General features: G+C 39.6%; 1 protein-coding gene across 1 annotated transcript in view; it reads right to left on the reverse strand.

Annotated features, from left to right (window-relative positions):
* The window catches only part of LOC124615395 (3-hydroxyisobutyrate dehydrogenase, mitochondrial), a 65,809-nt gene that overhangs the window by 1,084 nt on the left and 37,341 nt on the right, over window positions 1–27,384 (reverse strand). Inside the window, exon 6 of the mRNA XM_047143230.1 lies at window positions 3,457–3,583. Within this exon, the coding sequence (XP_046999186.1) occupies window positions 3,457–3,583 (127 nt within the window). The remainder of the gene's footprint in view (window positions 1–3,456; window positions 3,584–27,384) is intronic.

Raw genomic sequence — 27,384 nt, forward strand, 5'->3', positions numbered from 1 at the left:
TTATATCTAAAAACAAAGATGATGTGACTTACCGAACGAAAGCGCTGGCAGGTCGATAGACACACAAACAAACACAAACATACACACAAAATTCTAGCTTTCGCAACAAACGGTTGCTTCGTCAGGAAAGAGGGAAGGAGAGGGAAAGACGAAAGGAAGTGGATTTTAAGGGAGAGGGTAAGGAGTCATTCCAATCCCGGGAGTGGAAAGACTTACCTTAGGGGGGGGAAAAAGGACGAGTATACACTCGCACACACACACATATCCATCCACACATATACAGACACAAGCAGACATCTTTAAATATGTCTGCTTGTGTCTGTATATGTGTGGATGGATATGCGTGTGTGTGCGCGAAAGGGAAGGGAGTGAGACAGGGTTGTAGCCTATCCCTGATGTTATTCAATCTGTATATTGAGCAAGCAGTAAAGGAAACAAAAGAAAAATTCGGAGTAGGCATTAAAGTCCATGGAAAAGAAATAAAAACATTGAGGTTCGCCGATGACATTGTAATTCTGTCAGAGACAGCAAAGGACTTGGAAGAGCAGTTGAATGGAATGGACAGTGTCTTGAAAGGTGGATATAAGTTGAACATCAACAAAAGCAAAACGAGGATAATGGAATGTAGTCAAATTAAGTCAGGTGATGGTGAGGGAATTAGAGACACTGAAAGTAGTAAAGGAGTTTCGCTATTTGGGGAGCAAAATAACTGATGATGGTTGAAGTAGAGAGGATATAAAATGTAGACTGGCAATGGCAAGGAAAGCGTTTCTGAAGAAGAAAAATTTGTTAACATTGAGTATAGATTTTAATGTCAGGAAGTTGTTTCTGAAAGTATTTGCACGGAGTGTAGCCATGTATGGAAGTGAAACGTGGATGATAAATAGTTTGGACAAGAAGAGAATAGAAGCTTTCGAAATGTGGTGCTACAGAAGAATGCTGAAGATTAGATGGGTAGATCACATAACTAATGAGGAGGTATTGAATAGAACTGTGGAGAAGAGGAGTTTGTGGCACAACTTGACAAGAAGAAGGGACCGGTTGGTAGGGGATGTTCTGAGGCATCAAGGGATCAAAAATTTAGCATTGGAAGGCAGCTTGGAGCGTAAAAATCATAGAGGGAGACCAAGAGATGAATACATTAAGCAGATTCAGAAGGATGTAGGTTGCAGTAAGTACTGGGAGATGATGAAGCTTGCACAGGATAGAGTAGCATGGAGAGCTGCATCAAACCAGTCTCAGGACTGAAGACCACAACAACAACAAGTCTTTGTATGCTATAGCATCACAGCACCAACTCCAATGCCTCAATTTCAATGCAGATTTTGAATTTATTTGAAGGTTAGTTCAATCAGAATTGTCATGACATATGTGAGATGAAATTTTGTTTAGCCATTTAAAGATAACCTGCTACATAAAGTAAAGTGTTTGGTAGCAGCAACACGCTGCCCATTCAATACGTGGTACATAATTTGATGTCGTACTATAATATAGAAGTCAGAAACCTCTACAGAAAATTTTGCAAGAATCCATGTCAGCTTTTACAGTTCACGCACAATCACCACTTTTCTGATGTCTGTTAGATTTGCTGCACCAAGTGCAATAAAAAGACAAAAATCATTATGAGTGAACCCTAAAAGCTAAGCATATGTTCTCATGGACTTTTGTGTACATCCTTTAAGATCTACAGTTTTGTATTTCCAAATTTGACATAACTCTTATTGCCTGAGCAACATATTGTAAAAGAGTGCACTGCCGACAAATATTTCGCTGCTTGATTCACTATTATTGACTTTTAGCACCTTTGCCTATTGATTTAACTTTTTTTTGTAAATAGCCTATGTTCTTTCTCAGGATTCAAGCTATCTCCATATCAAATTTCATAACATTTGATTCAGTGGTTCTCCTGTGAAAAGACGACATAAAGACAGACAGAGTTAGTTTCACATTTATAATATTAGTAACTATGTCAAACAGGACAGAAGATATTATTTGCCAACAGGAGAACTTTGGCGAAATGTCAAGGCACATAGAACAACAAATGTGCTGACTGTAGGAGCCTTGTCAGTTGATTGTTATCTGAAAAGAGTATTTCCGTCTCTCTCATTACGACGACTTATTCATATTGAGACCAAAGTAAGTATAATGATGACTGATGGAAAGCTGAAACTTGGTGGTACTATTTCTTACTAACCAATAAAATAATGCAAAGAGTTCAAATATTTACTAAAAAGTATCTGAACGTTTGAGCTTGAATGAAGCCATAGAAATTTACAAATTTTTCACAGAGTATGAGATTTAAATTTACTTGTATAGTGAGTAAAATCTACACAATAGCTCATTTATCTGCTACGCAATTGTGAAATGATAAATGACATAATGTTTTATTACACTTTTCTTGTAAATTCTGACAAAAAATAAATAAAAATAAATAAATAAATAAATAAAATAAAAATAGCACAAGTCACAGTTATTCATAGAGGTTCTGTCTATGCAACTAAATGAAAGGCAGTTTGTTTATTGCCAAATATGTTTTGCTTCTTTTGTTTGTGAAGCATCTTCAGTGGCCTGTAATAAATGTTTCTTTTTATATATGTAATAAATGTGTTATAATATGTTACTATGTTACATTTTGTCATTTTTTTCTCTTGTTTTTCAGATTCAAATCAACTTTAGTAGCAAAAATTTCTTGGGGTGAAATTACTGTTCGGTGTTACTTATGATTTCCAGTGCTGTTAGCACACTTATATCCCATTAAGTCCAAGCTTTCTGCATTTTTTAAACTCACAATTACTATAGTGGTGGACACACAAAACTGCCTACAGTAAGTCACCCACAAGCTATTACTTAGCACACTTTGTGATATTCAATCCACATCTGTGCATTAGAATGATCTGAGGCTTCTCTTAACTCACCTAAAGTCTCATGCAATTGCCCTGTCTGAAACATGGTCAACACTACATATACCCTCTGAATGACCTGCTGAGTTGCAGACAGGCACTACAGAAAGACTGTTACACATTATACCTTTTATTATCCCCAACAGACCATGACACTGACTTCCTTCCAGCCAGCATTGTACTTACTTTGGTCTCAATATGAATAAGTCATTGCAATGAGAGAGAGAGAGAGAGAGTTGGAAATACTCTTTTCAGATAACAATCAACAGACAATAAATCTCAGGTTATAAGTTCATTTGAATACAAATATTTGTCCACTACAACCTGCATTCATATGGTGTACAGTCACACCAACATAAATGTAATCTTGTAATTGCAACAAAAAAGGTTAACAAAGTAAAAATTATTACACACTGGCTTGTTGCCCTCTTAGTTAATCACATAATATTTGTGGTCTACCCTGTGAAATTACACTATATAACTTATCAGAACACTGAATATATGAATTTTACAATTCCAATAGCAGACTATCTTGAAATCACTTGACTATAAATACCTCATAGTTATTGGCACTTGGTACATTGCTGATTGTTCCTGGGACAGGATTATATTGTTCTGATGACCAGCAACGTCCAGAGCTTGTGTTGAAGATTTCCATAAGGACATTTGGTTTCAGGCCCAGCCTGCAAAAGAAATAAAGAAAAAGTGTATATGCTAAGATATATAAGTTAAAAACTAAATTTAGAAACACATTGTTGTTGTTGTGGTCTTCAGTCCAGAGACTGGTTTGATGCAGCTCTCCATGCTACTCTATCCTGTGCAAGCTTCTTCATCTCCCAGTACCTACTGCAACCTACTTCCTTCTGAATCTGCTTAGTGTATTCATCTCTTGGTCTCCCTCTATGATTTTTAACCTCCATGCTGCCCTCCAATACTAAGTTAGTGGTCCCTTGATGCCTCAGAACATGTCCTACCAACATATCCCTTCTTCTAGTCAAGGTGTGGCACAAATTTCTCTTCTCCCTAATTCTATTCAATACCTCCTTGATCTACCCATCTAATCTTCAGCATTCTTCTGTAGCACCACATTTCGAAAGCTTCTATTCTCTTCTTGTCCAAACTATTTATCATCCATGTTTCACTTCCATACATGGCCACACTCCATAAAAATACTTTCAGAAACAAATTCTTGACACTTAAATCTATACTCGATGTTAACAAATTTCTCTTCTCCAGAAACGCTTTCCTTGCCATTGCCAGTCTACATTTTATATCCTCTCTACTTCAACTGTCATCAGTTATTTTGCTCCCCAAATAGCAAAACTCATTTACTACTTTAAGCATCTCATTTCCGAATCTAATTCCCTCGGCATCACCCGATTTAATTCGACTACATTCCATTATCCCCATTTTGCTTGTGTTGATGTTCATATAACACTCCTTTCATGACACTGTCCATTCCGTTCAGCTGCTCTTCCAGGTCCTTTGCTGTCTCTGCAAAAATTACAATGTCATCGGCGAACCTCAAAGTTTTAATTTCTTCTCCATGGATTTTAATTCCTACTCCAAATTTTTCTTTTGTTTCCTTTACTGGTTGCTCAATATACAGATTGAATAACATTGGGGATAGGCTACAACCCCGTCTCACTCCCTTCCCAACCAGTGCTTCCCTTTCATGCCCCTTGACTCTTATGACTGCCATCTAGTTGCTGTACAAATTGTAAATAGCCTTTCGCACCCTGTATTATACCCCTGCCACCTTCAGAATTTGAAAGAGAGTATTCCAGTCAACATTGTCAAAAGCTTTCTCTAAGTCTACAAATGCTAGAAATGTAGGTTTGTCTTTCCTTAATCTATTTCCTAAGAGAAGTTGTAGGGTCAGTATTGCCTCATGTGTTCCAACATTTCTACAGAATCCAAACTGATCTTCCCCAAGGTCGGCTTCTACCAGTTTTTCCATTCGTCTGTAAAGAATTCGCGTTAATATTTTGCAACTGTGCCTTATTAAACTGATAGTTTGGTAATTTTCACATCTGTCAACACCTGGTTTCTTTGGTATTGGAATTATTATATTGTTCTTGAAGTCTGAGGGTATTTCCCCTGTTTCATACATCTTGCTCACGAGATGGTAAGTTTTGTCAGGACTGGCTCTCCCAAGGCTGTCAGTAGTTCTAATGGAATGTTGTCTACTCCCGGGGCCTTGTTTTGACTCAGGTTTTTCAGTGCTCTGTCACTCTCTTCACACAGTATCATATCTATTATTTTATCTTCATCTACATCCTCTTCCATTTCCATAATATTGTCCTCAAGTACATCACCATTGTACAGACCCTCTATATACTCCTTCCACCTTTCTGCTTTCCCTTCTTTGCTTAGAACTGGGTTTCCATCTGAGCTCTTTATATTCATACAAGTGGCTCTCTTTTCTCCAAAGGTCTCTTTAATTTTTCTGTAGGCAGTATCTATCATGTCCCTAGTGAGATACGCCTCTACATCCTTACATTTGTCCTCTAGCCACCCCTGCTTAGCCATTTTGCACTTCCTGTTGATCTCATTTTTGAGACATTTGTATTCCTTTTTGTCTGCTTCATTTACTGCATTTTTATATTTTCTCCTTTCATCAATTAATTTCAATATATCTTCCATTACCCCAGGATTTCTACTGGCCCTCGTCTTTTTACCTACTTGATCCTCTGCTGTCTGCACTACTTCATCCCTCACAGCTACCCATTCTTCTTCTACTGCATTTCTTTCCCCCGTTCCTGTCAATCATTCCCTAATATTCTGTACAACCTCTGGTTCTGTCAGTTTATCCAGATCCCATCTCCCTAAATTCCCACCCTTTTGCAGTTTCTTTAGTTTCAATCTACAGTTCATAATCAATAGATTGTGGTCAGAGTCCACATCTGCCCCTGGAAATGTCTTACAGTTTAAAACCTGGTTCCTAAATCTCTGTCTTACCATTGTATAGTCTATGTGAAACCTTCGAGCATCTCCAGGCCTCTTCCATGTATACGACCTCCTTTTATGATTCTTGAACCAAGTGTTAGCTATGATTAAGTTATGCTTGGTGAAAATTCTACCAGGCAGCTTCCTCTTTCATTTCTTACCCCCATTCCTTATTCACCTTCTATGTTTCCTTCTCTTCCTTTTCCTGCTATTGAATTCCAGTCACCCATGACTATTAAATTTTCGTCCCCCTTCACTACCTGAATAATTTCTTTTATCTCATCATACATTTCATCACTCTCATCATCATTTGTGGAGCTAGTTGGCATATAAACTTGTACTACTGTGGTAGGCATGGGCTTTGTGTCTATCTTGGCCACAATAATGCATTCACTATGGTGTTTGTAGTAGCTTACCAGCACTCCTATTTTTTATTCCTTATTACACCTACTCCTGCATTACAGCTATTTGATTTTGTGTTTATAACCCTGTATTCACCTGACCAGAAGTTGTGTTCCTCCTGCCACTGAACTTCACTAATTCCCACTATATCTAATTTTAACCTATCCATTTCCCTTTTTAAATTTTCTAACCTACCTGCCCGATTAAGGGATCTGACATTCCACGCTTCGATCCTTAGAACGCCAGTTTTCTTTCTCCTGATAATGATGTCCTCCTGAGTAGCCCCCACCCAGAGATCTGAATGGGGCACTGTTTTACGTCCGGAATATTTTACCCAAGGGACGCCATCGTTATTTAACCATAGAGTAAAGCTCCGTGCCCTCGGGAAAAAATATGGCTGTAGTTTCCCCTTGCTTTCAGCCGTTCACAGTACCAGCAGAGAAAGGCCGTTTTGGTTAGCGTTACAAGGCCAGATCAGTCAATCATCCAGACTGTTGCCCATACAACTACTGGAAAGTCTGCTGGCCCTCTTCAGGAACCACACATTTGTCCGGCCTCTCAACAGATACCCCACTGTTGTGGTTGCACCTACGGTACGGCTATCTGTATCACTGAGACACGCAAGCCTCCCCACCAATGGTAAGGTCCACGGTTCATGGGGGTGGGGGTTAGAAACACATATCTAATAGAATATGTCCAAGCGCCAGCATGCCGACCCCCCCCCCCCCCCCCCCCTCTCTCTCTCTCTCTCTCTCTCTCTCTCTCTCTCTCTCTCTCTCTCTCTCTCTCTCTCTCTCTCTCTCTCTCACACACACACACACACACACACACACACACACACACACATTCTGAAAATAAATGTTAACAGTTGCAAATTAACACACTGGATGAAATAGTCTACATCTACATCTACATTGATACTCCGCAAGCCACCCAACGGTGTGTGGCGGAGGGCACTTTACGTGCCACTGTCATTACCTCCCTTTCCTGTTCCAGTCGCGTATGGTTCGCGGGAAGAACGACTGTCTGAAAGCCTCCGTGCGCGCTCTAATCTCTCTAATTTTACATTCGTGGTCTCCTCGGGAAGTATAAGTAGGGGGAAGCAATATATTCGATACCTCATCCAGAAACGCACCCTCTCGAAACCTGGCGAGCAAGCTACACCGCGATGCAGAGCGCCTCTCTTGCAGAGTCTGCCACTTGAGTTTATTAAACATCTCCGTAACACTATCACGGTTACCAAATAACCCAGTGACGAAACGCGCCGCTCTTCTTTGGATCTTCTCTATCTCCTCCGTCAACCCGACCTGGTACGGATCCCACACTGATGAGCAATACTCAAGTATAGGTCGAACGAGTGTTTTGTAAGCCACCTCCTTTGTTGATGGACTACATTTTCTAAGCACTCTCCCAATGAATCTCAACCTGGTACCCGCCTTACCAACAATTAGTTTTATACGATCATTCCACTTCAAATCGTTCCATACGCATACTCCCAGATATTTTACAGAAGTAACTGCTACCAGTGTTTGTTCCGCTATCATATAATCATACAATAAAGGATCCTTCTTTCTATGTATTCGCAATACATTACATTTGTTGGCAGGTTGATGACTGGGGATATGTGATGGGTGCAGCTGTGGTGGTGGTGCTGGCAACGGTCAAGTCTCCAAGATGTACATGAAACTCAAATTCCTGATAGTAGAAGGGACAACCCCAAAAATTTTATAACATTTTCGTATTAAATTTAGTGCTACTGAAAACAGAAGACAGATCATTAGGAGATTCTAACATTGCTGCCATGTAATAGTAAAAAAGACTTCTTTTATTTGCTATTATATCTCTGATTAGCAACCTAGAAACAAAAATAAACCATGCAACTGCTATCTCAATCATAAATTAAGAGAAAAAATACATTAATTACGTAATAAAATACATTCCAACAATAAAAATTGATTATTTTGCTAGAGCTTCAAATTAATAACATTCTAAACAAAAACTATAATTTGACCCAGTTATGAGCTTGCAGTATGTTCATTTTACCAAAGCATTTTCTCATGCTCTGGTTCTACGTGACACTCACTGTTGGTTTCCAGACTGCCACCAAGTCATTATAAACCATATATCGTCTTTTCTATGTATAATTAGTTGTGGTGTGATACACATCACAATGGTTGCGTTGCATATTATTGGGACTAACACATCTTGGTATCACCTCACATGTTGTGTCGGCCATGAGGCGCCCTCAGAAGGCTCTCTGTTTCCCGTGACCCTTGCAGATTGCTTCCAGAAAGTGATATCACTCTCAGGTTTCCACTTATATCCAAATTCCTTTGAAACAGTGGCCTGCAATGGCTTCTCCATTTATCTGCATTCATATGTGCTGCAAATATCTTGCCACCTGCTGCACTTTATTATTTACAATTTATATACTACTTTGCGTTAATTACCAATATTTTTACATACTATGTGCTTCTTATTACCTATGGTTTATATTGTATAGCTGATTAAAACTGAGAAATTATATAGACAGTAACAAAAACTATGGCCTTCTGTGGAAAATACCCAGTACAAAGTAAGATCCGTTTGAAAAATAAAACTCTGGAAAGGGTGAACACATTCACACATTTAGCTATAAACTATTCTGTCTTGAAGGAACAGACCTAGATGAAGAATGTGTCAGTTATACAAAAACAATGGGAATTACTAATAATGTAATGATGCCTTCCCTGGTCCAGGGGAATACCAAGAGTATGCTTTATTAACACCTTACCAAGACCTGTGATGTGCTATGGCAGCAGAATCTGGATAATAAAGGCAACATATGCAAAAAGACTAACAGCCTACAGAAGCAAATTGTTGAGATGAACAGCTGGTCACACCAAACAGGATCACAAAGCAATGAAGATTTGTTGAAGGAACTTAAAATGGAGCCTGTCACACATTATATACAGAACAACTGGAGAAAACATACATGATATATGATGAATAAGTTCAAAGAGCATCCGAAAATCCATATTTCATTACCAACCCAACAGTGTAAGATCACTAGATTGACTGAAGAAAAGATAGCAAGAGGGCTTTTCAATGAGGCTATAAAATACCAACAGACCTAACACTTGGAAGGGAGACCACGAGGAAGAAGACAAATAGCATGTTTAAGCTTATAGCAACATCTGAAACTTTAGCCATTTAATCGTTGCAGCCCCTCTTGAGTGGTATCTAGGTCATTCCCAAGTATCACTGATGTTCTATTTCCTACCTTAGGGGTATCTTTATGCTATTTCACTTGTGCTAGCTGTGCTGCCTGGTATCTTCTTGTAGTTGGATCCTGTCTTGCCAGACACAATTCCAGTCCATGCGGTAACGTCTTTTCATATACTTTGTTTAATACCTCATATACTCCTCAGTCCCGAAGTATATTATAAACACAATTATTTCTCAATAGGTCTCTCTATCCATCTGTGATATTTGCATGTAGATTATACTCAATGACAATATGCTCAGGAGCTCTCATCAGCTGACAAATGCAGACGTCACTTTCCCTTCTTTTCAGGTAGATGGGGTATGTACCATGTCCAATATTGAAGAGAACCAAATCTCTTGATGGGTAAATATATTCCATTAACAACCTTTCCTCAACATTAGGAAATATTTTGTACACTCATCTAGCAGTATTAATGCTTTCTCAGGTTCCTTGCCACTCCGTTAATAGCTTATTCATGTGTCCCTGTTTTATGTTTGTATATTCTCTTGAAATGGCTTCAACTTTCCCTCATCCTTTTTTTATTAGCCAATACACTGCACTTCTGTAGTGTGTGATGTAATCCAGTGGCCAGAGCCCAAGAATAGTAAAATGAGCATCTGCTGCTGTTGTTCAATATGCTTCTTCTCTGTGCCCTTTGTATTACCTGGGCCAACATTGTCCTCAACCTGTGAGCCCATATACTTGCTCCATGTGGTATGATGCCTGATAAGATATATTCATGGCGTATCCATATTAATTACTAAGCCATTATAAATTTATTTTATTCTATACTAACAATCCTTTGCATAACTGCAGCTGCTGTAGTACTGGTTTGTTTTGCATGAGCTGGAAAATTTTGTCTTCTATCACGTTCAAATTCCAGACCCTACCAGAAACTTCACTATATAGTGGTTCATTATTTATTTTTATTCTAGGATTTCTTTTGAATGATAACATCCTTTTAACAACGTATTAACTATTTTCACATAGGCACTTTTAGTTTATATACTTGAAGCTGACACTATTCATACAAAATCTGCATTGTGTTTGTTCCTCTTCCTTCAATTGTGTTCTAGTTGCCCCACACATAATTAGTAGGAGTCTTCTGCATTTGCTACACTGTTCTCAACTTCTGCTGCAGTACACATTTTCTCCACTAGGGTTCTGACCTCATCCTAGAATATGGGCCCACAGGCTGAACTCTGACGACAATACTTCCTTATGCTTTCTGTTGGCCATGTACACTTTTTGCATACAGATTTCTATAAATAACCCCTTGGGCTCATAAAAAGGGGGTAGGATACTCCGTTTTATGCATCTGTGAGATAAGGTCAGCCACTTCAGGCTGTCAAAGGCACCTGTGATATTTAATATTATTCCCACAGCACAGACTTCAGACCTCATTTGAGTTCTGAACAAAGGTAATTGCCTGGTTTATGACATCTTTGATTGAATGTCCCTTTCTGAACATATTTATTTGGCAGGTTATGATGCACATCTATGGAGTAAGTCCAAGTACATATTTGCTTTGTCAGTTCTGCAATAAAATACATTACTTTTACCGACTCTAACTATAGTTTTGCTAAGATAACTAATAAATTTTAGCCACAACATTTCTGAAAATTAACATCATAGTTACAAAATTTTAGATACTGTAAACTGAACAGATTTTATGAGGATACATAATCTATTTACCTAAATTACAGAACACTTAATTGCAATAATTCCATGCTATGGGTCCATCATTTTACAAATATGGTATAATACAGTCACATAGCACATACATATTCTAGATCTTGTTTTGTTTACATTTACAAAAAAAATTTAACAGCAATAATACTGTAGAAAAACAATCTTTAGAAAAAACAATGCTGTTAAGAAGTTAACACATTTTACTTTTTCTTTTTCTCTATACCTTTCTACATTTTTCTTTTAGTGTACTGAGCCTGTTTGCTTCAGTTACTTTCGTTTGAAAGAAATTCTCTGATTGAATATGAAGGGGTTTCTAACTGTCTAATAGCAGTTGTTTGATTGACTGTTTAAACTTATCCTTCGATTTGGCATTAGTGATGTGTGGTGGAAAAGTGTTGTACAACTTTACTGCCATGTAAGCACTGCTTCTCTCATATTGAGGTGGGTTATGCTGCGGAATTCTTAATTTCTTTGTGTTTCTAGTGTGGTGTTGGTGTACATCTTCATTTTTGTTGAATTTATATTTATGATCCCAAGCAAGGAGCAGTATATATATATATATATATATATATATATATATATATATATATAATGTAACTTACCAAACAAAAGCATTGGTATGTTGATAGACACACAAATAAACACAAACACACACACACAAAATACAAGCTTTCGCTACCCACGGTTGCTTCATCAGGAAAGAGGGAAGGAGAAGGAAAGACGAAAGGATGTGGGTTTTAAGGGAGAGGGTAAGGAGTCATTCCAATCCCAGGAGCGGAAAGCCTTACCTTAGGGGGAAAAAAGGACAAGTATACACTCGCACACACGCACATATCCATCCGCACACAAACAGACACAAGCAGACATTTGTAAAGGCAAAGAGTTTGGGCAGAGATGTCAGTCGAGGCGGAAGTACAGAGGCAAAGATGTTGTTGAATGACAGGTGAGGTATGAGCGGCGGCAACTTGAAATAAGCAGAGGTTGAGGCCTGGTGGGTAATGGGAAGAGAGGATATACTGAAGGGCAAGTTCCCATCTCCGGAGTTCTGATAGGTTGGTGTTAGTGGGAAGTATTCAGATAACCCAGACGGTGTAACACTGTGCCAAGATGTGCTGGCCGTGCACCAAGGCATGTTTAGCTACAGGGTGATCCTCATTACCAACAAACACTGTCTGCCTGTGTCCATTCATGCAAATGGACAGTTTGTTGCTGGTCATGCCCACATAAAAAGCTTCACAGCGTAGGCAGGTCAGTTGGTAAATCACATGGGTGCTTTCACATGTGGCTCTGCCTTTGATCGTGTACACCTTCTGGGTTACAAGACTGGAGTAGGTGGTGGTGGGAGAGTGCATGGGACAGGTTTTACACCGGGGGCAGTTACAAGGATAGGAGCCAGGTGGCTTGGGGATTTCATAGGGATGAACCAAGAGGTTACAAAGGTTAGGTGGACGGCGGAAAGACACTGTTGGTGGAGTGGGAAGGATTTCATGAAGGATGGATCTCATTTCAGGGCAGGATTTGAGGAAGTCGTATCCCTGCTGGAGAGCCACATTCAGAGTCTGATCCAGTCCCGGAAAGTATCCTGTCACAAATGGGGCACTTCTGGGGTTCTTCTGTGGGAGGTTGTGGGTTTGAGGGGATGAGGAAGTGGCTCTGGTTATTTGCTTCTGTACCAGGTCAGGAGGGTAGTTGCGGGATGTGAAAGCTGTTTTCAGGTTGTTGGTGTAATGGTTCAGGGATTCTGGACTGGAGCAGATTTGTTTGCCACGAAGACCTAGGCTGTAGGGAAGGGGCCGTTTGATATGGAATGGAGGTACTGTTGCTTGTTGGTGGGTTTGATGTGGACAGATGTGTGAAGCTGGCCATTGGACAGATGGAGGTCAACGTCAAGGAAAGTGGCATGGGATCTGGAGTAGGACCAGGTGAATCTGATGGAACCAAAGGAGTTGAGGTTGGAGAGGAAGTTCTGGAGTTCTTCTTCACTGTGAGTCCAGATCATGAAGATTTCATCAATAAATCTGTACCAAACTTTGGGTTGGCAGGCCTGGGTAACTAGGAAGGCTTCCTCTAGGCGACCCATAAATAGGTTGGCGTACGAGGGGGCCATCAAGGTACCCATGGCTGTTCCCTTTAATTGTTGGTATGTCTGGCCTTCAAAAGTGAAGAAGTTGTGAGTCACGATGAAGCTGGCTAAGGTAACGAGGAAAGAGGTTTAGGTAGGGTGGCAGGTGATCAGTGTGAAAGGAAGTGCTCCATCGAAGCGAGGCCCTGGACGTGCAGAATATTTGTGTATAAGGAAGTGGCATCAATGGTTACAAGGATGGTTTCCAGGGGTAAGAGATTGGGTAAGGATTCCAGGCATTCGAGAAAGTGGTTGGTGTCTTTGATGAAGGATGGGAGAGTGCATGTAATGGGTTGAAGGTGTTGATCTACGTAGGCAGAGATACGTTCTGTGGGGGCTTGGTAACCAGCTACAATGGGGCGGCCGGGATGATTGAGTTTGTGAATTTTAGTAAGTAGGTAGAAGGTAGGGGTGCAGGGTGTCGGTGGGGACAGGAGGTTGATGGAGTCCGGTGAAAGGTTTTGTAGGGGGCGTAAGGTTCTCAGGATTCCTTGAAGCTCCGCCTGGACATCAGGAATGGGATTACCTTGGCAAACTTTGTATGTAGTGTTGTCTGAAAGCTGACGCAGTCCCTTAGCCACATACTCCTGACGATCAAGTACCACGGTCGTGGAACCCTTGTCCGCTGGAAGAATGACGATGGATCGGTCAGCCTTCAGATCATGAATAGCCTGGGCTTCAGCAGTGGTGATGTTGGGAGTAGGATTAAGGATTGAGAGGCAAGGCTGGAAGTGAGAAATTCCTGGAAGGTTTGGAGAGGATGATTTTGAGGAGAGGAGGTGGGATCGAGAGGCAAGGCTGGAAGTGAGAAATTCCTGGAAGGTTTGGAGAGGATGATTTTGAAGAAGAGGAGGTGGGTCCCGCTGTGACAGAGGACAGAACTGTTCCAGGCAGGGTTCAATTTGGATAGTGTCTTGGGGAGTTGGATCATTAGGAGTAGGATTAGGATAATTTTTCTTCGTGGCAAAGTGATATTTCCAGCAGAGAGTACGAGCGTAGGACAGTAAATCTTTGACGAGGGCTGTTTGGTTGAATCTGGGAGTGGGGGTGAAGGTGAGGCCTTTGGATAGGACAGAGGTTTCGGATTGGGAGAGAGGTTTGGAGGAAAGGTTAACTGCTGAATTAGGGTGTTGTGGTTCCAGATTGCGTTGATTGGAATTTTGAGGTTTTGGGGGGAGTGGAGCTGGAAGTGGGAGATTGAGTAGATGGGAGAGACTGGGTCTGTGTGCAACGAGAGGAGGTTGAGGTTTGCTGGAAAGGTTGTGAAGGGTGAGTGAGTTGCCTTTCCGGAGGTGGGAAACCAGGAGATTGGATAGTTTTTAAGGTGGAGGGTGGCATGCTGTTCTAATTTGCGGTTGGCCTGTAGGAGAATGCTCTGAACAGCCAGTGTGGATGTGGGAGAGGAAAGATTGAGGACTTTTATTAAGGATAGGAGTTGAAGGGTGTGTTCATTGGCTGAATTGATGTGTAGGTGAAGGATTAGGTGGGTGAGGGCAATGGATTGTTCAGTTTGGAACTGGTATAGGGACTGATGGAAAGAAGGGTTGCAGCCAGAGATGGAAACTTTAAGTGTGAGGCCTTTGGGGGTAATGCCAAATGTCAGACAAGCCTGAGAAAATAAAATGTGTGAGTGTAATCTGGCTAGGGCGAAGGCATGTTTGCGGAGGGAATGTAAATAAAACTTAATGAGGTCGTTGTGGGGGTGTTGTGAGGGTGACATGGTATTAGAAGGTGGAAAGTGTAACATGAAGCTGAAATGAAAATGAAAAAAAAATATATGGGGAGAGATATAGGTGAACTAGAAAGCAACTGGAGATCTGGTGTGAAAAAAAGGCGAAAAAGTGTTGGTTAGAGCTGGGCTATGTTGATCCTGTGGTAAACTTGTGTAGGTAGACAACGATGTGCATAAAGATTAGGTGGTTGTGCTGCCGCCAAAACACGTTAAAGGGTGGAGAAATTCGGGAAAATTTTGAAAAAACTACGTGTAAATGTATTAAAAGGAGTGGTTTTGTGGTGGCAGATTATGAAAATGAGGCTAACAATTGTCTGACGAAGAAATAATGACGTTAAAACCTGTGGGAAGCGGGTAAAAATGATCAGTGATGTGAGAAAAACGGAAGTGCAAATAAAGCAAAAGTTATTAGAACTAGCCGAAACGGTTGTTTAATAGGTGAAAGGAACTGTTTGTGAACTAGAAACGGTGGATTTTATAGCAGCGGTAGTGTTGAAAGCAGAAAAAAAAATTTTTTTTTGTTTGTTATGGTTTGGAAGTGGGTTACGTATTATTACGTATTATTGAGTATATATCGGCGGGATAAATCAAATTAATGATATGAATATAATAGAGGGAAACATTTCACGTGGGAAAAATATATCTAAAAACAAAGATGATGAGACTTACCAAACAAAAGCACTGGCAGGTCGATAGACACAAAAACAAACACAAACATACACACAAAATTCAAGCTTTCGCAACAAACGGTTGCTTCATCAGGAAAGAGGGAAGGAGAGGGAAAGACGAAAGGATGTGGGTTTTAAGGGAGGGGGTAAGGAGTCATTCCAATCCCGGGAGTGGAAAGACTTACCTTAGGGGGAAAAAAGGACAGATTTACACTCGCTGCGATGGAGCACTTCCTTTCACGCCGATCACCTGCCACCCTACCTAAAACCTCTTTCCTCATTACCTTAGCCAGCTTCATCCTGACCCACAACTTCTTCACTTTTGAAGGCCAGACATACCAACAATTAAAGGGAACAGCCATGGGTACCAGGATGGCCCCCTCGTACGCCAACCTATTCATGGGTCACTTAGAGGAAGCCTTCTTGGTTACCCAGGCCTGCAAACCCAAAGTTTGGTACAGATTTATTGATGACATCTTCATGATCTGGACTCACAATGAAGAAGAACTCCAGAATTTCCTCTCCAACTTAAACTCCTTTGGTTCCATCAGATTCACCTGGTCCTACTCCAAATCCCATGCCACTTTCCTTGACGTTAACCTCCATCTGTCCAATGGCCAGCTTCACACGTCCGTCCACATCAAACCCACCAACAAGCAACAGTACCTCCATTATGACAGCTGCCACCCATTCCATATCAAACGGTCCGTTCCCTACAGCCTAGGTCTTCGTGGCAAACGAATCTGCTCCAGTCCAGAATCCCTGAACCATTACACCAACAACCTGAAAACAGCTTTCACATCCCGCAACTACCCTCCTGACCTGGTACAGAAGCAAATAACCAGAGCCACTTCCTGATCCCCTCAAACCCACAACCTCCCACAGAAGAACCCCAAAAGTGCCCCACTTGTGACAGGATACTTTCCGGGACTGGATCAGACTCTGAATGTGGCCCTCCAGCAGGGATACGACTTCCTCAAATCCTGCCCTGAAATGAGATCCATCCTTCATGAAATCCTCCCCACTCCACCAACAGTGTCTTTCCGCCGTCCACCTAACCTTTGTAACCTCTTAGTTCATCTCCATGAAATCCCCAAACCACCTTCCCTACCCTCTGGCTCCTACCCTTGTAACTGCCCCTGGTGTAAAACCTGTCCCATGCACCCTCCCACCACCACCTACTCCAGTCCTGTAACCCGTAAGGTGTACACGATCAAAGGCAGAGCCACGTGTGAAAGCACCCATGTGATTTACCAACTGACCTGCCTATGCTGTGAAGCTTTCTATGTGGGAATGACCAGCAACAAACTGTCCAATCGCATGAATGGACACAGGCAGACAGTGTTTGTTGGTAATGAGGATCACCCTGTGGCTAAACATGCCTTGGTGCATGGCCAGCACATCTTGGCACAGTGTTACACCGTCCGGGTTATCTGGATACTTCCCACTAACACCAACCTGTCAGAACTCCGGAGATGGGAACTTGCCCTTCAGTACATCCTCTCTTCTCGTTATCCACCAGGCCTCAACCTCCGCTAATTTCAAGTTGCCGCCACTCATACCTCACCTGTCTTTCAACAACATCTTTGCCTATTTACTTCCGCCTCGACTGACATCTGTGCCCAAAATCTTTGCGTTTACAAATGTCTGCTTGTATCTGTGTATGTGCGGATGGATATGTGTGTGTGTGTGTGCGCGCGAGTGTATACCTGTCCTTTTTTCCCCCTAAGGTAGCCTTACTGCTCCTGGGGTTGGAATGACTCCTTACCCTCTCCCTTAAACCCCACATCCTTTCGTCTTTCCCTCTCCTTCCTTCTTTCCTGATGAAGCAACCGTTTGTTGTGAAAGCTAGAATTTTGTGTGTATGTTTGTGTGTCTATCGACCTGCCAGCACTTTTGTTTGGTAAGTCTCATAATCTTTGTTTTTAGATATATTTTTCCCACGAGTAATGTTTCCCTATATATATAAAATAGAAAAAATTGTCTATCTACCAGCGCTTTCCCGTTTGGTACGTCATGGAATCTTTATATAACAAAGATTCTGTAACTTACCAAATGAAAGCGTTGGTATGTTGATAGAGACAATAACAAACACACACACACAAATGTTTCAGACACACACACACACACACACACACACACACACACACACACACACACACACACAAGCTGTAGATGGTTAGAATCTTATATTTTTTCAAAAGAGGCTTGCAACTATCTCTTGTTCTTTTGTTTCCTATTATTCTAATTTTTTTTGTTTGTGTAATTTGAATATTTTAATTGCCTCAGTCGAGTGGCGTCAGATTTCTATACCATACCTCATTATAGAATTGAAGAATGAAAAATACACCATGCGCACATCATCATCAGTTATTAGTGGCTTAATTTGTCTCAGAGCAAAAACAGCACTGCTAAGCTTATTGCTTATATTGGAAATATGATTTTTCCATCGTAAACAACTGTCCACGGTGACCCCTAAAAATTTAGCACTTTCAACTATTATTACATCTAGCTCTTGCAAATTTGTTAGTTCACTTGTTTTTCTTTTGTTGTTCCTAAATAGGATTGCATTAGTTTTCTCATAATTGAGAATTAACCTATTCACTTCAATCCAGTGGGTGATCATTTCAACTGTTTGATTGCTTTCACTTATGGCCTCCTGTAAGCTCGGTCTCACAGTTATGATTGTTGTGTCATCTGCAAAGAGTATCAGTTCACTGTCTACATTACAAGTAAATCATTTATGTATATAAGGAAAAGGAGGGGTCCTAGAATATTACCCTGTGGCACCCCATGTTTTGTATCTTGTAGTTCTGATAGCTGTTTCCCTTGATTGTGTGACACTCCCACTGCTTGTTTTCTGTTCTGCAGAAATTACTTTATGATACCAAGAGCAGTTCCTCTAATTCCATAGTGGTGTAGCTTCATTATTAATATGTGATGATTCACAAGATCAAAAGCTTTAGATAAGTCACAAAAGACACCATCCGGGATTTGGCCTTGATCTAGGCCTGCAGAGATTATATTAATAAGTTCAAATGCAGCTGACACTGTAGATTCTTCCTTCTGGAAACCAAACTGTCTACCATTTATGATACAGTTTTTATCAAAAAATGCCATTAACCCAACAAATATTATTCGTTCTAGGATCTGTGACAAAATGAAAAGGGGGCTAACTGGTCTGTAATTATCTGGGCTCATGTGATCACCTTTTTTGAATAGTGGTAGTACTCTGGCAACCTTCATTCTATCTGGGATGATTCCTTTTTCGAGACATGAGTTAACGAAGTGACAGAGGTTTTTTTTACAATTTCCCTGGTAGTTAGCTTCAAAATTTTATTTGACAGGCCATTTATGTCTGTGGATGCTTTATTTTTTAGTTTCTCTGTTATTTTTCTTCTCTCTTGTTTAGCCACCACTACCTGTTGTACGCGGTGACTCTGCCCCGCAGTGCCCCTGTGGCCATCCATCGATGGTGTGCCATGTTTTATTGTCCTGTCCCCATTTTATTCACTCTCGTGTTGTCCTGTGTCTGCCGTCTACCTTACAGGAACTTTTAGCTGATGACGCTCGAGCAGCTGCTCGTGTCCTTCGTTTTATTACACTGACAGACTTGTCCAAAAAGATCTAACTCTTTTAGTTTGTTTCTCTGCGTCTTTGTAAGTACTTTCTGATGTTGCCCCCTTGCGTTTTTCTACGCTATTAGTGCACTAACGTTTGTGACTGGACACTAGTGACCTTAGTAGTTGAGTGCCATACAAAAAAAATTTTTCAGTTGCCAGATACAGGTTACTGGGTGACATTTGTTTATTCTCAACTAGTTTTTGGGCTTGCAGAGAATCACCATTGTTACCCTGTGTAAGTTGTTGGCAGATGCTGGTAAAATATTGGTTGAAAGTGTTGCTAATGATTATTGGATCTTCTGTTACAACATTATTGATTTTTAGGCTTAACCTTTTATTGTTATTTCCTGATGACTTTTCTGTTTCTCTGTTTATCATCTTCCAAGTGCTTCTGACTTTGTTGGGAGCTTGTGTAATAACATTTTCATTGTACAGTTTTTTTTGCAATTATTAAAGTTTTATTGTAAATCTTTTTATAGGCTCTATAATATTCAACAAAATGAATAGGCCTATCTGGAGCTTTCCAAATTGCATGAAGAAGTTTCAACTTTTTACAGGATACTATTAGACCCTTTGTTAGCCATAGTAGATTACCTCACTTTTTCTTTATTGGTTTAGTTTTGGTTGGCAAACACTCTTCAATGATTTTTAAATAGATATCTATATCTATATATCTATATCTATATCTATATATCTATATCTATATATAGAAAGATTAAGGAAAGGCAAACCTACGTTTCTAGCATTTGTAGACTTAGAGAAAGCTTTTGACAATGTTGACTGGAATACTCTCTTTCAAATTCTAAAGGTGGCAGGGGTAAAATACAGGGAGCGAAAGGCTATTTACAATTTGTACAGAAACCAGATGGCAGTTATAAGAGTCGAGGGACATGAAAGGGAAGCAGTGGTTGGGAAGGGAGTAAGACAGGGTTGTAGCCTCTCCCCGATGTTGTTCAATCTGTATATTGAGCAAGCAGTAAAGGAAACAAAAGAAAGATTTGGAGTAGGTATTAAAATTCATGGAGAAGAAATAAAAACTTTGAGGTTCGCCGATGACATTGTAATTCTGTCAGAGACAGCAAAGGACTTGGAAGAGCAGTTGAATGGAATGGACAGTGTCTTGAAAGGAGGATATAAGATGAACATCAACAAAAGCAAAACAAGGATAATGGAATGTAGTCTAATTAAGTCGGGTGATGCTGAGGGAATTAGATTAGGAAATGAGGCACTTAAAGTAGTAAAGGAGTTTTGCTATTTGGGGAGCAAAATAACTGATGATGGTCGAAGTAGAGAGGATATAAAATGTAGGCTGGCAATGGCAAGGAAAGCGTTTCTGAAGAAGAGAAATTTGTTAACATCGAGTATTGATTTAAGTGTCAGGAAGTCATTTCTGAAAGTATTCGTATGGAGTGTAGCCATGTATGGAAGTGAAACATGGACGATAAATAGTTTGGACAAGAAGAGAATAGAAGCTTTCGAAATGTGGTGCTACAGAAGAATGCTGAAGATTAGATGGGTAGATCACATAACTAATGAGGAAGTATTGAATAGGATTGGGGAGAAGAGAAGTTTGTGGCACAACTTGACCAGAAGAAGGGATCGGTTGGTAGGACATGTTCTGAGGCATCAAGGGATCACCAATTTAGTATTGGAGGGCAGCGTGGAGGGTAAAAATCGTAGAGGGAGACCAAGAGATGAATACACTAAGCAGATTCAGAAGGATGTAGGTTGCAGTAGGTACTGGGAGATGAAAAAGCTTGCACAGGATAGAGTAGCATGGAGAGCTGCATCAAACCAGTCTCAGGACTGAAGACAACAACAACAACATCTAGGAAACTGTTATATTTATAATTAACAGTATTAGATAAGTACATCTCTGGCAATTTTTCATTTTGTAGTTTTATCTTTAGGTCTGTTATGTTAGAACTTGTCATATCTCTGTAAGAGATAAAGCTGAATGAATCTAATTTCCCTACTTCTTTTATTATTACTTTCTGTGAGTTGTGATCTGATAAATTCATGTCTGCTATAAGGCAATTATCTCTGCCAGACTGAATATTTGTAATTACGTAATCAATGGCAGTTTGAGTGTTCATACCTATTCTTGTATAGTTTTGAATTGTGTTATGTAAACCATACATTATAAGTAAGCTCTCTAGTTCCGTTTTATATTTTGAACAATATTGATTACAGTCCAGACCCTTTTAAAATTACCCTGGTTCCATGTATCTTTGCCAAATTATTTGTATGGCAAATTGGCTGATATGACTGGGAAATTAGGATCTTTGTCTCCCCCCTTTTTTCAAAGATAACAACTTCAGCTATTTTCCATGACATTAGGATTCTTTCCTTCTGCATGATTTAGACTTGGCAAAAATAGTGTTATGTTAACTTCTTACCCCTCAGAGCACCTCAACGAATGTACTGTCAGGTCTCAGAGACTTTTCTTTTTTTCTCTAACTGTCTGATGGTTTCTTCCTGCAGTATGATTATCATCCAGGTTTGTACAAAGTTGTTTTTGATTCCATCTTCATTCTGTGCCGTATCATTTGGTAATAATATTTCCATCATCAGGTCAGCAGACTTTTGCCAGGCTTTGGCCATTTCTCCATTCACTCTTTTCGGAGTTAACAGCAATGTAGGTGGTCTTATTTGAGACTACTTCATTGATAATGTAGTTTTTCCTCCAATTATTTCTAATTTTAATAATTTTCTCACTATACTACTGCCTTTTTTTGCCAACAGGTCTCAAAATGACATTTCCTTCCTCCCTGCCCCAAAGCCATTGATACAAATGTCAACATGTTCAAAACTCCTTCTACATCTACATCCATACTCCGCAAGCCACCCGATGGTGTGTGGCGGAGGGTACCTTGAGTACCTCTATCGGTTCTCCCTTCTATTCCAGTCTCGTATTGTTCGTGGAAAGAAAGATTGTCGGTACGCCTATGTGCAGGTTCTAATCTCTCTGATTTTACCCTCATGGTCTCTTCACAAGATATACGTAGGAGGAAGCAATATACTGCTTGACTCCTCGGTGAAGGTATGCTCTCGAAACTTCAACAAAAGCCCGTACTAAGCTACTGAACGTCTCTCTTGCACAGTCTTCCACTGGAGTTTATCTGTCATCTCCGTAACACTTTTGCGATTACTAAATGATCCTGTAACGAAGCGCACTGCTCTCCGTTGGATCTTCTCTATCTCTTGTATCAACCCTATCTGGTACGGATCCCACAATGGTGAGCAGTATTCAAGCAGTGGGCGAACAAGTGCACTGTAGCCTACTTCCTTTGTTTTTGGATTGCATTTCCTCAGGATTCTTCCAACGAATCTCAGTCTGGCATCTGCTTTACCGACGATCAACTTTATATGATCATTCCATTTTAAATCACTCCTAATGCCTACTCCCAGATAATGTATGGAATTAACTGCTTCCAGTTGCTGACCTACTATATTGTAGCTAAATGATAAGGGATCTTTCTTTCTATGTATTCGCAGCACATTACACTTGTCTACATTGAGATGCAACTGCCATTCCCTGCACCATGTGTCAATTTGCTGCAGATCCTCCTGCATTTCAGTACAATTTTCCATTGTTACAACCTCTCGATATACCACAGCATCATCTGCAAAAAGCCTCAGTGAACTTCCAATGTTATCCACAAGGTCATTTATGTACATTGTGAATAGCAACAGTCCTACGACATTCCCCTGCAGCACACCTGAAATCACTCTTACTTCCGAAGACTTCTCTCCATTGAGAATGACATGCTGCGTTCTATTATCTAGGAACTCTTCAATCCAATCACACAATTGGTCTGATAGTCCATATGCTCTTACTTTGTTCATGAAACTGTGACGAACTGTATCGAACGCCTTGCGGAAGTCAAGAAACACGGCATCTACCTGGGAACCTGTGTCTATGGACCTCTGAGTCTTGTGGACGAATAGCGCGAGATGTGTTTCACACAACCATCTTTTTTGAAACCCATGCTGATTCCTACAGAGTAGATTTCTAGTCTCCAGAAAAGTCATTATACTCAAACATAAAACATGTTCTGCACATCTGTCCAACATCCCTTCTTGAAAACGGGGATGACCTGTGCCCTTTTCCAATCCTTTGGAATGCTACGCTCTTCTAGAGACCTACGGTACACCGCTGCAAGAAGGGGGGCAAGTTCCTTCGCGTACTCTGTGTAAAATCGAACTGGTATCCCATCAGGTCCAGCGGCCTGTCCTATTTTGAGCAATTTTAATTGTTTCTCTATCCCTCTGTCGTCTATTTCGATATCTACCATTTTGTCATCTGTGCGACAATCTAGAGATGGAACTACAGTGCAGTCTTCCTCTGTGAAACAGCTTTGGAAAAAGACATTTAGTACTTCGGCCTTTAGTCTGTCATCCTTTGTTTCAGTACCATTTTGGTCACAGAGTGTCTGGACATTTTGTTTTGATCCACCTACCGCTTTGACACAAGACCAAAATTTCTTAGGATTTTCTGCCAAGTCAGTACATAGAACTTTACTTTCGAATTCATTGAATGCCTCTCGAATAGCCCTCCTCACACTACATTTCGCTTCGCGTAAATTTTGTTTGTCTGCAAGGCTTTGGCTATATTTATGTTTGCTGTGAAGTTCCCTTTGCTTTGCAGCAGTTTTCTAACACGGTTGTTGTACCACGGTGGTTCTTTTCCATCTCTTACGATCTTGCTTGGCACATACTCATCTAATGCATATTGTACGAAGGTTTTTAACTTTGTCCACTAATCCTCAACACTATCTGTACTTGACACAAAAATTTTGTGTTGAGCCATCAAGTACTTTGAAATCTGCTTTTTGTCACTTTTGCTAAACAGAAAAATCTTTCTACCTTTTTTAATATTTCTATTTACGGCTGAAATCATTGATGCAATAACCGCTTTATGATCCTTTCTTAGTGTAATGCTATGTCTAATAATGTAGATGAAAATTAACTCAAAATTTTAGTCCAAAAATTAATTATTTGCAATGTCCACATCAAAATATCATGGTTCTTGCAAAATGACAAGAAAAAAAATTGTAAAAAGTTATCAAGCAGAAAATTTTATGTAAATAATACTAACCTATCTTGTGGAGTCAGAGGTGACAATGATTGTCGGTCATATTTACATACCATTCTTGTTCACTGTAGATAACCTTAGGTGATTTTTTGGATTATTCCATACACAAACTGAATTGACCCTCTACTAACACTGAACTGTGACTGACTGCCTGACTGACTTAACTGACAGACTGACTGACCCCTGTGGTAGCAGCCGCATTCATTTTTATAACTTCTTGACAGTCACTTACTCTAGCATCTAACTCATGTATATCTTATATGGGAAAATGAGGAGATGTTACATATATTAAGACAGAACACAGTCTCAAAAACACCGAGACAAATAGATTTTGTAGTGATCAGTACATAGAAATGTTTGCTTGTGAATTAATACTGAAAAATAGTCCACTTTTAACTGGAACTTTATGCAGATCCCCAATCGGAAATTTTGAACTGCTTATGAGGAATTCTGACACCTTACTATGTTATCTGTTACAGAGCAGAAAGCAGTTAATAGTCTGGGTGATTTCAATGTAGATTCTCTTAATGATTCTGATAGAAAGTATGATTTGGAAACTGTATTGAGATCCTAAAAATTAATCTCAATAATAAATTTTCCAACGTGGATGGATAAAGCCTGTAATTGATACTGTTTTCCTTGATTAAGCTTAAAGCAAGAAAATAACTGTTCATCCAGTAGCAAATGCTTTCTCTTATCATGATAAACAGTTGGTTAAGATAAGTAAGATAGTGCCTTCCAGTACTGGTACTCATTAGTATAAATTAGTTAGAATAATTAATGACTCCAGAACAAATGTTTTTGACAATAGCTTACAAGAGATGACCTGGGACAAAATTCACAATGAACCAAATGCTGGCATAAAATTTAATCTATCCCATGATAAATTCACATCATTATTTGAAAATAGCTTTCCATGTACGCTAATCAGAAAGGACATTAAAGAGCCTTGTAAAAAAGAAAAGTATCTTGTGAAAGGAAACAGGAAATGTCTCTGTTAGCGAGAACAAGTAAAGATCTCGTAGTAGTTGCACATTACACAAACTACTCACAATTACTAAGATAGCTTATTGAAAAAATCAAGGAACATGCACATTACATCAAAAATCAGTAATTCTGACAATAGATTTAAGAATACCTAGAATATAGTGAAACAAGACTGGTCAAAGAACAGAATAACATCACTACTGAATTGAATGGAAGGTCTATAAATTATGAGTCACAAGTAATAACCATTTCTTAAACATAGTAGAAAATATGGCAACAAACTGTTCAAGAGAAAAACCACAGACATATGTTGAAAAAGTAACTCTCATAAAACTCAGTCATATGAATGTATGAAATTAAGACAATTGCATATTCTCTCAAAAATAAAAACTCATCTACATTTGGTGGTGTTTCTAACAGAGTACTTAAGATTTGTTCCCATACAATAAGCCCAGTTTTATCTGAAATATGTAATGCAATGCATCACTTACTGGAGGCATTTTCCCAGAGAGACAAATGTGTCATTGCTAAACCCCTCTATAAGAAGGGTGAGATGAGAGATGTCAATAACTACTAACATGTTTCACTACTGACATCATTTACCAAAATTTTTGAGAAGTCCTGTATTCTAGATCAGTATCCCACCTGATCAACAACAATATCCTCAGTAAATCACAGTTTTGATTTCAAAAGAGTTTCTCAACTGAGAATGTCATTTACAAATTCATTCAGTAAAATTTCCAAGCATTTAATAAGAAAATAGCACTGGTTAATATATTCTGCGACCTGTTTAAGGCATTTCACTCTGTGAATTACACTATTCTCCTACTGCAGTTTTATGGTAATGATGGTGTAACCAACCAATGGATAATGCCATATCTAACCAAAAGAATGCAGAAAGTTGTACATAGTAATTCAACCAATGTAATCAGGAGCAATTCTTCTGGAAATCACATATGGGTTTGCTCAATGTTCAATCTTAGATCCATTATAGTTCCTCATGTAAGAGGCAGTCAAATGAAAATGAGACACATGGAAAAAAGTAAGTAAACTGTTTAGTATTTCAAAAGAAATCACTATAACTGTTAATATATTTGTCCAACTGTAAAACAATACTGTCAATGGCTTCACAGAAAAATGTTTGTGGTTGCTTTCAGAACCATGATTGTATCCAGATGTGTATCTCTGCAACTGAAGCAAATTGACAGCTATGGCTGTCTTACTTCAGGGCTCCAAAAATAGGAATAGCATAGGCAGCAATTGGCACTACTGCTGTGTGTTAATTGTGATGCCATGTTCCAGAAAATCGGTGAGCAGTGGATTGATGAACAGCATCATTCTGTTGCAGGATAATGACTGCTGACATGCTGCCAAGACTGTTTCAACTACGCTGCAGAAATTTCACTGGAGAGCCCTTATACGTCTTCCATACAGTCCCGACATCCCCTCATGCAATTTCCATAATTTTGGAGTCCTGAAGAAAGACATTCATGGCCTTTGATTTGCTTTGACTGAAGAGTTGCACACTTGGGTACAAACATGGGTTTGTGAGCAACCACAAACATTTTTCCATGAAGCACTAACCGTCTTGTCTCACAGTGGGATAAATGTATCAACAATTATGGTAACAATTTTTGAAATAATAAGCGGTTTTCAATTGTGTTAGTTTCCACCTTTCTTACCACTATGCATTATAATTAGATGTTTATCACTGTTAATGGATATTATTTTACTTGTTAGAAGTTAAATGAAAACAGGGTGACCCAGAAGTCCGTTAACATTAGAAAATTCAATGTTTCACACAGTAATGTAGGTAGTGAGACACAAGTTGAAACAAAACATGTTTGGAATGAAATAGGGTGTTATTAAAACAAAAAAGTGCACAAAATAACTAACAGATGGTGCTTTATATGACACAAAAGCAATCATTATTAGACTGGAGCATAACTTTGTAGCATTTTTTG

Source organism: Schistocerca americana, chromosome 1 (genome assembly GCF_021461395.2).
Source record: "Schistocerca americana isolate TAMUIC-IGC-003095 chromosome 1, iqSchAmer2.1, whole genome shotgun sequence".
NCBI classification, from domain to species: domain Eukaryota; kingdom Metazoa; phylum Arthropoda; class Insecta; order Orthoptera; family Acrididae; genus Schistocerca; species Schistocerca americana.